Source organism: Poecilia formosa, unplaced genomic scaffold (assembly GCF_000485575.1).
Source record: "Poecilia formosa unplaced genomic scaffold, Poecilia_formosa-5.1.2 Scaffold900, whole genome shotgun sequence".
NCBI lineage: Eukaryota > Metazoa > Chordata > Actinopteri > Cyprinodontiformes > Poeciliidae > Poecilia > Poecilia formosa.
Genome location: NW_006800839.1, coordinates 53,303 through 65,145, shown reverse-complemented (window position 1 = coordinate 65,145; position 11,843 = coordinate 53,303). Strand labels below are relative to the sequence as shown.

General features: G+C 37.5%; 2 protein-coding genes across 2 annotated transcripts in view; both read left to right on the top strand.

Moving 5' to 3' along the window:
• The window catches only part of LOC103132013 (cell wall protein DAN4-like), a 2,884-nt gene extending 2,808 nt beyond the window's left edge, over positions 1 to 76 (top strand). Inside the window, exon 7 of the mRNA XM_016667096.1 lies at positions 59 to 76. Coding sequence (XP_016522582.1) covers positions 59 to 76 — 18 coding nt within the window. The remainder of the gene's footprint in view (positions 1 to 58) is intronic.
• A 3,225-nt stretch (positions 77 to 3,301) lies between these two features.
• Positions 3,302 to 11,843, top strand: part of LOC107834996 (mucin-2-like) — a 15,371-nt gene continuing 6,829 nt past the window's right edge. The window contains exons 1-3 of the mRNA XM_016667095.1: positions 3,302 to 3,509; positions 4,748 to 4,804; positions 5,425 to 5,938. Of these exons, the coding sequence (XP_016522581.1) occupies positions 4,765 to 4,804; positions 5,425 to 5,938 (554 nt within the window). The 5' untranslated portion in view covers positions 3,302 to 3,509; positions 4,748 to 4,764. The remainder of the gene's footprint in view (positions 3,510 to 4,747; positions 4,805 to 5,424; positions 5,939 to 11,843) is intronic.

The window sequence follows — 11,843 nt, the reverse complement described above, 5'->3', positions numbered from 1 at the left end:
ATATAGCAGAGAAGTTTCTTTTCAAATAAGGTCATGTGTTTGTTTTCCTCACTTGCAGCGGTATCGAGTGGAGTAAGCCACAACATCAGCCTCATCACTGCACTCAGCTTGGTCCTGTTGTCATGGCTTCTTTCAAACCAGCAATAATGACTCTGCTGGTTTCCAGAGGAAGATGTACTGGAAAATGTCAATTTTTACTGGTGTGAAGAAGGACATTCTAAAAATTCACTCATGACACTTTAAAACTTTAAAAACATTTATTGAAACTTGATACTGTGTAACAGTGATTGTGTTTATTTGAATTGTCAGGCCATTCTAGTTTGTTCGTATCAGTTCTTTCTTATTTATTTATGTAAACTTAATTATTATGGTAAAGTAATATAATTTATGATCTTTGAAAGGTAACATGAAGGTAATTAAGGATTATTTAGGTCAGAGACTGTTTAGGTAATCCTTAAGATTTCTCTCTCAATGAATATTGTATGGCTGTCTGATCAATGTCCTGTATGATTGTCTAGTTTTTCTTTTTCTTTTAGTTATATTTATCACACAAAAATATTCTGTATTCAGTATTCTGAAAGTATTTTACTTATTTTTTCCTGTATAGCAATCAGTATAATAAAGATAAATTATAAGATGTAGCATTGGTCCTAGACTAAATTTACCAGAGGGTCCATGGTGGGGCCATTGTTTGTTTTGTTTTTTTTAATGGGGGCACAGAGCAAAAAATGAAAGAAAAATCTTCACTTTATATATTATGTGAAGGTCCAGATTGCAGAGCACTGATCCAGGGGCGGCTTGAAATTCAGCCTGGGGACTTGATTTGAAGATGTCTTTTATCTGTTTCTAAAACTCAATCAACATTTAGCATGTACATATTTAATGACACAATTAAAAGTAACAAAAGTTTATTAAGCAATCAGATTATAAAAATTAAAGCAAATTTAATGGAACAAATAAACAACCTCCAAAGCTATACAGACCTATTTCAATCTGGAGACAGAGAAAGAAAGCGATTAAAAGGTTTATTAACAAGTAAACATTAAAGTTATTTAGCTAAGGACGTCGAGCTGGAACTGCGATAAGCTCGATGGACATTCCTGATGCTGCATAGGAATGTAGTCCCCCATAAGTGAGGGCTGAAGGTGGGGCCGAAGCCCGGGTAGGAGAGGTTACATTATGCAGGGTTTGCAGGTTGGAATTTGAGGGGAGCAAAGGAGGCGGCAATACAGAGAGGGCATCAGTGAGGAGTCGTGAGGAAGACATTGACTAAGGTCGCTATAAGAAGTAGGATGGATAGGGGCCAACATGGGACACCACGAGGCGTTGGATAGTGGGATGCTGGTGCATGAAGGCCAGCAGGGGATGCCGTAAGGTGTTACATGGAGGGAGGTTGGTAGATGAAGGCCAGCCGGGGATACCGTAAGGTGTTGAATGGTGTTATGCTGGTAGATGAAGGCCAGCTAGGGATGCCACTAGGCGTTAAATGGAGGGATGCTGGTAGATGAAGGCCAGCAGGGGACGCCGTAAGGCGTGAATGATGGGATGCTGGTAGATGAAGGCCAGCTAGGGATGCCACAAGGCGTTAAATTGTGGTATGCTGGTAGATGATGTCCAGCTGGGGATGCTGCAAGGCATTAAATGGTGGGATGCTGGTAGATGAAGGCCAGCTGGGGACGCTGCAAGGCATTAAATGGTGGGATGCTGGTAGATGAAGGCCAGCTGGGGACGCTGCTAGGCATTAAATGGAGGGATGCTGGTAGATGAAGGCCAGCAGGGGACGCCGTAAGGCGTGAATGACAGGATGCTGGTAGATGAAGGCCAGCTTGGGATGCCACAAGGCGTTAAATGGTGGTATGCTGGTAGATGAAGTCCAGCTGGGGATGCTGCGAGGCATTAAATGGTGGGTTGCTGGTAGATGAAGGCCAGCTGGGGTGATGAGGTGATGCTATGAAATAATGTTTAGCAGGTGGAAGGGGCTGGCTAGGCATTACTAAGATGACAAGAAAATGATAAAAGAGGGAATAGGTTAAAAAGTAAGAAGATGACTTCCTGCTACTGGAGATGAGATGCTAGAGTTAAGATTAGCCTCACGGGGTGAAGGTTGGAGGATGCGGGCGAGAGATGAGATCATTCTGGAATGAAACCTGAAAATAAGGAGAGGGGGACAAAAAGAGAAGGCCATGGATGAAGGTCCTTATCAACTGTAGCTCGGTCAGTGATTGGCCATGACGTGGCTTGATACAGCACTGATAGGTCCAGGATGATGAGAGGGAGGCGCTGATTGATGAGGCAGGTGGGGCGAGACTCTTCCAGTTTGAACTTGCGCCTAAGCTTCATTACATTATGAAGGGAAATTTTTAATGTTTAACAGGACAACTACGTGTAGCCTCTATACTCAGAAATTTCTTTTTTATTTTGAAAACAGGCTTTCTCCTAAAATGTTTCCTCTTACAATAAAGGAATCTGTGCCTTTTATTGGTCAGCCAGTAGGGGCTGATTTTATTAATTAGTGTTACATGTGTAATTATTAATGCTGTGTTTGCCCTGAACACACACATGTAGGGAATACTTGCTAACCTGGTGTAGTCCTGCTGCTTGGTCATCACTGACCTCCTTCACACAGAAACTGTGTTAACTTGCTGCATTGCGTGTGTCCTGCACACACGTTTTAGATTCGTCTCCTTACATTTTTCAGCCCCACCCATCTCTTTCTCCTTTCTTTTTGAATTTGAATGTCACATTTAGTTGAGCAAGATCACACTCCTGCAAAAATGCATATTCACATGGTGCCTGAGCTCTTTGGGGTGTGGGGGTTTCCGCCTGTGTCTGGTTTCTCTGTCACAAAACCTGTAGAGGCTGAAGGCCAGCCTGAGAAAGCTCTCTTCATTACACCCACTGATGGGATGATGATGTTCAACATTCAGCTGAAGTTTTCTGACATGTGTGTTGTTATTTTCCCAGCAGAAATGGATGTCTAAGAGTTAGCATTGGATATAGAGCAACTATTGCAAGGGGCCAAGTGAAAAGTGAAAAATGGGTTTCACTACAATGGGAGTCAATGCTAACTAAACTGAGTGGAAACCTTGTAATTCTCAATATTGAGCCACATCTTTGAACTTCGTCATATTGGCATTTGGCCTGCTTCACAAATAACTGACCAGAGGATTATAGAACATTCAAATAGAGGCTTTTTTTTTTTTTTTACCTGTAACTGCTTTGAATAATGGGTGTGGGCAGAAACATTTATTTTTGTTGAGTCAAACTTAGTAGGATGCCATGAAAGCTTCAAAGCAATAGACATAATCTGTTCTCGGAATAGCTGAAGGAGGACTGCTGCCCATCTGAGCCTGGAAATCAGACTATTTAAAGATATTACATAAGTGAAGTTCCACGAAATTCCTGAAAAAAAAAACTTTTCAGACTTTAATTTATGCTACATAAGGTTACAATACCATGTGACGGTGGACATCACAATAAAGAAAATTCTTTCTGAATTTCACATTTGAGTAAGTACTTTTGTCCACTTTTCTACCTCATTATTTGTGTTTATGTGTTTTTCCTTGATTATTTTTAGATTTGAATTTGTGCAAATATTTGCAAAGATTTTTAGGAAATGCTGCTATAGCAGGGAACGCTAATCATTTCTAAAACACAACTTCTCTAAGCTATTACATTTTCAACGCAGGTAAGGCATGTCAAATTGAAGAAGCCCAGTTATGGTGACACTAGCATGACTATAGTGAAGCTTGTTCTGGGGACGTTACTCTACCCTAACACTTAACGCTAACTAAAATATTAACATGGAAATGTTCTGGGTATAAATAATACAGTACTTTTTGTCATTCAAAAGAGATTTTTCATTATTACCTGCTGATTGCTGTTTATGTACATTTATGTACATCTCTTCCAGCATTTATGATCTGCCTTTGCTTCTTCGGAGTAAATCTTGATTTAATACAAAGTGTCCTAAGAATGTCATCGACTTACTCTCTGATAATACCATTTTTTCTTCCCCAGTAGCAAAGGAATATTTCAAGAGATCTTAACGTGAACTTTTATCTGGATTAAATCATGAAAAAATGTTTTGGGGAGAGAAATAAATCAGTTTCACTGGTGATCACCATAAAATACATACATTTGTCTAACAATCATAAGGCTGCTGTTCTGACTGTTCTCTAACAAAAGGTTAAAGAGGGATATGTAGAGGAAGTGTCCACTCTTTGCATAAAATGTACCATTCTAGCTGTTGTGTAACGTTTATGCAAATGTGTCACATAGTTACACGGGTCGGTTTTAGACAACATCAACAGCTGAAGCACTTTAGGTTGTTGACCGTCTTCTGTAGGAACGATTTGCTCTGTTTTCACTATGCACTATACATTTTCATAACACACAATCATTAAATAAAAAAATATCGACCAATTTATTTATTGCTTTCCTTTTCTTTTAAAGTCAAGTTAAAATAGTTTAGATATAGGGTTATGGTCAGCATAAGTGTGTTGTAAAGTAAGATACAAGGAGTAGGTTTAACATTCATAGCAACAGAAAATATATAGCCTTGTCTCTGTAAAGTCCTTATAAGTAACAGACTAACAAATATGTTACTGCATATACTTTGTCAAATAATTAAAATTAAATCTTAACTGATAGCAGTAGATTTTTAAAAAAATATTCAGTAATTAATGTACAATGTAAATATGTGTGCATAATTTCAGCAGATAAAAGTCTGTATTTGATTTTGCAGATTCAACTGGAATCATAATGGATTTCCGAGTCATATTAAGTCTTCTGTTTCTAACAGGTGAGAGATTTGAAGTGGATCTTTGAAATGTCTTCATTTTAAAGAAAGACGAACAGAAACAAATAGTTATCACAAAGACTTTGAACTGATTCTTTGGATGGTGATTCATTCCACTCAATTTAAAAATACTTCATTAATTCTAAAGGAAATGTAATGTTGTTTTAAGACATCTTACCCAAGTTTATTTAAAGAGTTATTGTTGATGTTGAGGGCTACGGACAGAAAAGCTCTCCTATAGTGATCTGAGTCACATCGCATTGGAAGAAGCCTCAGGATGGAAACACTTTGTCGTTGTCTGACAGGCAAAAAGTCTAATCTGATGACAGATTAGTGAGCTAGTGAGATTAGTACCTTGAAAAAAGAAAGATCTAACAAAGGATGATGGTTTAATGCAGCACAGAAAAAATTATAAGTTTGGATTGATAAAAACAGCAACAATGGCATACTGAGAAAATATACGATTTAAATCAGTGGAGGGTATTTAGAGTGATCTACATGCAATGAATATTAACTCCTTCCACCATTTAGTGAAGGAAAAAAAAGATCATTTTTCTGCTATAAAATCTTTTACATGAAATGTATATTCAACTATCACTACAATAAGTTTTATTGCATTACAGCTGCTCCTGCTCCACTTGCAATTGCCAACTCTACATCTTCTGTCAGTCCAACAACGCCCACAATTCCTCCAACATCCACATCTGTTCCCTCAACAACAAGCACAACTGCTCCCAGAACAACCACAGTTGCTCCAACAGCTACAGCTGAACCTCTGACAACCGCAGCTTCTCCCACAACTACATCTGCTAATTCAACAACAACTTCTACTCCCACCATAATCACCACTGCATCTGTGACAACCACCATCCTTCCTCCAACAACTACAGCCGCCCTTGCACCGACAACCACAGTTGTACCTCAAATTACAACCCCTACCATTGCTCAAACAACTACGACTGGTCCTGCAACAACAACCACCGCTATTCCTCCAGCAACAACTACAGCTGTTCCTCCAACAGTGACCACAGGTCCTCCAATTACAACTGTTAATCCTACCATAACCACCACTTCACCGACAACCACAGTTTCTTCAACAACAACCACTTCAGCTGCTTCAACAACTACAGCTGTTCCTCTAAGAATTACTACTGTTCCTCCTACCATTACCTCAATTTCATCTGCAACAACCACAGTTGTTCCTGCATCTACAACAGTTCCTCCAACAGCTACCACTGGTCCTGCAACAGCAACCACAATTACACCAACAACTACAACTGTTCCTTTAAGAATTACTACTGTTCCTCCTACCTTTACCTCAATTTCATCTGCAACAACCACAGTTGTTCCTGCATCTACAACAGTTCCTCCAACAGTTACCACTGGTCCTACAACAGCAACCACAGTTACACCAACAACTACATCTGTTCCTCTAACAACAACCATAAATGCTCCAACAACACCACCTGCTTCTAAGAGAGCAGCCACAGTTGCTCCAACCGCTACAATGAATGCCAGGACAACTACAGTTGCACATACAACAGTTTCTACAACAGCAGCAACAACTGCCCTTAACACTACTGCAAACGTTGCAAGTGGAGAAATCCACAAGATAAGTTTCATCACCGTGTTCTGCATGGTGGCTTTGTCATTGTTACTATTGAGCCAGTATGAATATTAAATGTTTCTATTAGCTAACAGGAAAATATTAATCAAAATGTATGTTGGTACAAAAAGGCCTAGACTATATGACTGATACCCCTGAACCTTTAGGAAGTATTGCTTTAGCTAATAGCCTGGAGATTAAGTCTGTAATGAAAACATCTTTCAGCAACTGAGTTCAGAGTTGCAACTTTTTATGTAAATATCATTGCAAATAAGCTTTGCTCTTTGTTTTTACTTTTTTAATGTAATGACAATGTAAGTTATATTTATGCTCACCAAACATGAATAGTAAGAGTTATTCAAGTAGGTGTAAATCCAGCATAATTTCCAGCCTTTTATTTGTGTGAGGTTTGTAAGACATGCCTCATAATATACTAGTTTTCAATCATTGTATTTAACTTTTTTTAATGAAATACAAACTTGTACATTCAGTATATTCGCTTTCCTGTGGGAGAAGTTATGAGATGTGTCACCAGTAGCTACACAATAATTACACATGAAAACTGCTCAGTGATAGTCTGCTGTTAACTATGGCATGTAAAAAAGTCAGAGAAAAGTAATTTGTATTCTTAATGAAAATTGTGAAATATGCAGAAAAGTCGAATTTAATAACAGCTAAACAGATTTTTCCAATAGTACAATGAGTGTAAATCTTGATTGAATGTTCACCAATGAAAATCATATTTTAAAACTATATGTTCATTACTGTTTATTGTATTAACTTGGAATTTATTCATTAAAACTCAGAAGAAAAAAAACAACTAATTTTCCATGTTTCTGTCAAGATTTCTTTCAACCATTCCAATCACTCATTGTTTTAATACCAGCCCAAGGAGACAAAAAAAATACTTTTAACCCATTTGAGTTCAAGTCCAGTCTTTTTTTGGATTCAGTTAGACTTTAGACATCTCTTTCATTTCATTTTCATTTTATTTCTTTATTTAAAACAGGGAAAATGTGCAAAAAAAAACAAACAAGTAATGCTTTGCACCAGGATTTGTTTTCAGTCTGTTGTGCCTAAGCGGGTGAACTAATAAGCCAATCTAAAATCATTTTAAGTTATATTATAAAGGTCTTATTTCATTTCATGCGATCACTTAGAAATGTATTTGCATATTTTCCTGTGCTCGTGTAAAACTCCCTACATTCGGGAAACGGTAAAACAAAAATAAAAACCATGTTCTGAACAGGGAGTGGCTTTTGACAGGATTTTGTGTCAAGAAGTGCGGTTTTGTTTTTGCATGCTGGGAGTGATAGGAGCTCAAAATTTTATTAAAGTTGTGGCATTTTTATTAATATGACTATGTTGGCAGTCTGTGAATGTGGTTGAATGTGGGGAAGTGAACTGGCACCAGTAGCAGTGTTTTGTCGATGTCGCACTTTCCCACATAGGGCATTCATTCATTCACAGCTGGCCGACAGCACACAAAGTGAGTTTTTAATGCCCACGACAGACACCATAAAGCTACCGTAGGGTTTTTGTTTTAGTTATTTTTTAACCATTTCACACAGAATGAATTAATACATAAATAGATAAACAATATTTGATTTACTGTAAACGGTAAGAACAGAAATTCTTCAGGAAAAACTCGTTGTGACTGATCAACTCAAACTTTATTGTCCTTTAGCAGAACAGAGAAAATGAAAGTGTTTCTCCAGAGTCCAAACAGCTAAAAACATCCACATCCCGATGCACCCCCAACACACACGCACACACATGCATGCACACATGAACACATGCACACATGAACACATGCACACACACATCCCAAAGGCACAAAAATGACCATGATAACAGCAGCCTGTGATGTAACATGCCAAATAAAGTGACTGTATAATATTAGTTTAAAATAAACTATAATAATTTACATACATACTGCAGTACAAATATAAATGTTTAAGAAACACAACAGCTGGTATAAAATAGGAATGAATTGTTTCTTTTCACACCATCAGATTTGAACAAGTCAAAACAGAATGCAAAACACAACACTGAATGCAAAGCAAAATGCAAAACTGCATCTCTGTTTTGTTTCCAACTGACACAATTTTCCTATTGCCTCTGTTTGGATTTTAACTTCCCTGTTCTGTGTTTCTGACTTGACCACAGAAATTATAAAGCAGAAATTAACGTTATGAGAAACAATAAAATCATATAAGACTATATATAAAACAAACTGTTGTACTGTTTTTTCTTTTGTTCAACTTTGTTTTCTAAAGTTTCTTAAGAAACATTAAATATTAAGTGTACAAATATTGTATAAACAAAAATGAAGCGTAGACATAAATACAAACTGGAAGACTTTCTTCAGCCTCACCTGCATCATCCAATTACTGCGTCATGTGCTTCTACCACAGCCTATCAGCATCGGAGCTGATAGGCTCATTAAACCTCAAACTCCTCCATCCGCTGCTCCGTCTGCTCACCAGCCCAGCTTCAACCCATCTCTTCTTCTCCACCCTTGTCCTTCCATCTTCTTCAGACTTCCATCCTCTCCTTAGGCTCCTCCACCAGTTTACAGGTCCTGGGTGGAAGATGTCTCTAATCTTCAACCTATGCTGCTCATCCAAGCCTATAGCAATTCACAGAGCCCATGTCTTCTGCCGGACGCCTTCACTTTAATCCATTTATGTCAATTAAAACTTTGTATTTGCAGATTTTTCTTTGTGTTACTCATCCAGTTTTGCTTGGTTTTCCATTTACTTGACTTGGGAAATGTTTTTGTCAGGACTCTGGGTTCTTGGGTTGAGATCCAGTTGAGCACAAGCAACTGGTGAAGGTGGAGATTAACCTTTCCCTTCAGACAGGAAGAAACCTAAGGGTTAGTATGAGAGACAGAATTAAAAAAGAAAATATACAAAGTTAATAATTACAAACAATCCACAAATAGAAAGCAGAAGGAGGATATGTCAGAGTGGGGAAAGTCGTTAACATATCTTCAAGCAGCAGAAACTTATACAAAAATTACAACCTAACCTAATCTATGTGAAGTAGAAGTGCTGGTAAAAATAAATATTTTATGCCTTGAACTTCAAAGTTAAAAATGTGAGCACCTCATAGGCAACGACTGGGAGATCGACAAGGAAAACCAGAACAATGAATCTGGAGTTTCTGCTCCTGAGCAAGCGTCAGGTGTCAGTGGGGACGACTATCTCAGTTTAACAGAAGAAAACCTCCAGCAGTTTGAGTCTGACAGTACAGGAACCAGATGTTATGGGCCTCACTGACCAACCACATTTGGTAATGCTAGAGACTATGACCTGAAGACAATATTCAAATATTTTCAGGTGACTTGCAAGAAGCTTGTTTGAATAATGGCTGTAGGGAGAAAGTTATTTTTGTCCAATTTACATAGTGGGGTATTATACTGGTGCAGCTGAGAATTTGACCATTGTTTCACTGGATAGAGAAGAATCTGAGCAAGGAAGCCGAGTGTCTATCGATTTAATAATTATTTCCAAATATTTGTTCACCACTGAGGTCTAGATAATGGAAATACTAGTATAAAGATATCAGCATATGTCAAAAACATTTCAGCTTTCGTTTTTGGTGAGTACTTTTGTTCATTTAGTTCCACACTGTACGTATTTTTGCCACGTTGTAAATGTTTAGAACGATAATGCTCAAGTTTCAATTTTTATGTGTAAATGAGAGCGTGTAAATCTCCTAGTTAGAAATACAGAAATGAGCTATTTGTTAACATTTAACAAATCTTCATCAGCATTGATTTACTTTCACTCTTAAAATGTTTAGATGAAATTATGGTAATAACAACAGTTAACTCTGGAACTCTGAATGATTGCAGACTGTTGTTAATTATATCTTTCAATTGAGCTACTCTTCTGGGGGGGTCGTTATGTAAACTTCTGCCCCCTCTCAAAGTGACCTTTGTTCATAGTCATGCCATGATTCTGGGATGCTTATGTAATTTATGATAGTATTTTGATTATTTCCTTGTTAATCTACTTTATGTTTGAGTTTATAATTAATGTTAAATGTTTTCCCTTTGGTCCCAATGCTCACACTACACTCTATAACCCTCAGTGAAGTCTGTACTCAGTCGAAGTGCAACAAGTGTACAAAAAATAGAGTTGTTGAATAAAGAGCAAAATTTGCTCTGTAATCACACTTTTAAAGTATAATGAAACAAAAAATATTTAATTACTTTACATTTCAGCTTGCTCGGTGAACATTGCCATATTAGCGCCTTTTAATTTAAAACGTCACATGCAGCATTGATTTGTGGGGGATACGTTTCACTAAAGTCCGCTTTTGGGGTAGAAACTAAAGAAGTAATGTCCAAATTTAGGCAAACAAGCTAAAACCTCCAACTTGAAGGTGCTGAAAATTTTATTGTTTTACTCAATGGCCTCCTATGTTACCCTCTCTTTCCCTAAAAATCTCAAACGAAGACAGATCCTGTAGTTCAATCAGTCAATCAAATTTTATTTGTATAGCACATTTCAGCAGCAAGGCATTTCAAAGTGCTTTACATAATTAAAATAAAAACAGCATGTGAGAAAGATATTTAAAAAACATCATTAAAACGTAAACAGTGAGAAAGAGAAATAAAAAGCTGTAGAACTTTAGTTGAGATGCCGTCAACTGGGACTCCAACCCTTTGGACTTTAGTCAAAACGCCGTTTGACATGGACTCTAACCTCTCGGACTTTTTTTTTTTAAAGATAAAAACATTAAAATCACCGAAACAGTGAGAAAGAGAAAGACATTTTGAAAAAGATTAAAAAAGATAAAAACATTAAAACCCGCACCCCTTTTAGGACTTCAGTTAAATATCATTTAACTGTTGTTTAACTGGGGCTCTAACCCTCTGGGACTTTAGTGAAAAATATCATTTGACAAGGACTCCAGCCTCTAGGTTTTTAGTTGAAACGCCAACAACTGGGACTCTAAACCCTGTAGAACTTTAGTTAAACGTCTTTTAACTGAGACATTTTCCAGGGGGCTTTACATCATTAAACCGTAAACAGTGAGAAAGAGAAATAAAAAGAAATTAATAAATAGATAAACATTAAAAACATTGAAGACATCAAAACCCGCACTCTAATACTAATTTAGCCATAAGCAACAGGTGGGTTTTAAGTTGAGATTTAAAGGCACCCAGTGTTTCAGCTGTTTTACAGTTTTCTGGAAGTTTGTTCCAAATCTGTGGTGCTTTGAGCTACAGGGAGCCAGTGTAGGGACTTTAAAACTGGTGTTATGTGCTCTATCTTCCTGGTTTTAGTGAGAACGCGAGCAGCAGCGTTCTGGATCAGCTGCAGCTGTTTGATTGATTTATTAGTCAGACCTGTGAAGACACTGTTGCAGTAATCAATACGGCTAAAGATCCTCAAAGGATCCTCTGTCAATGAGGAT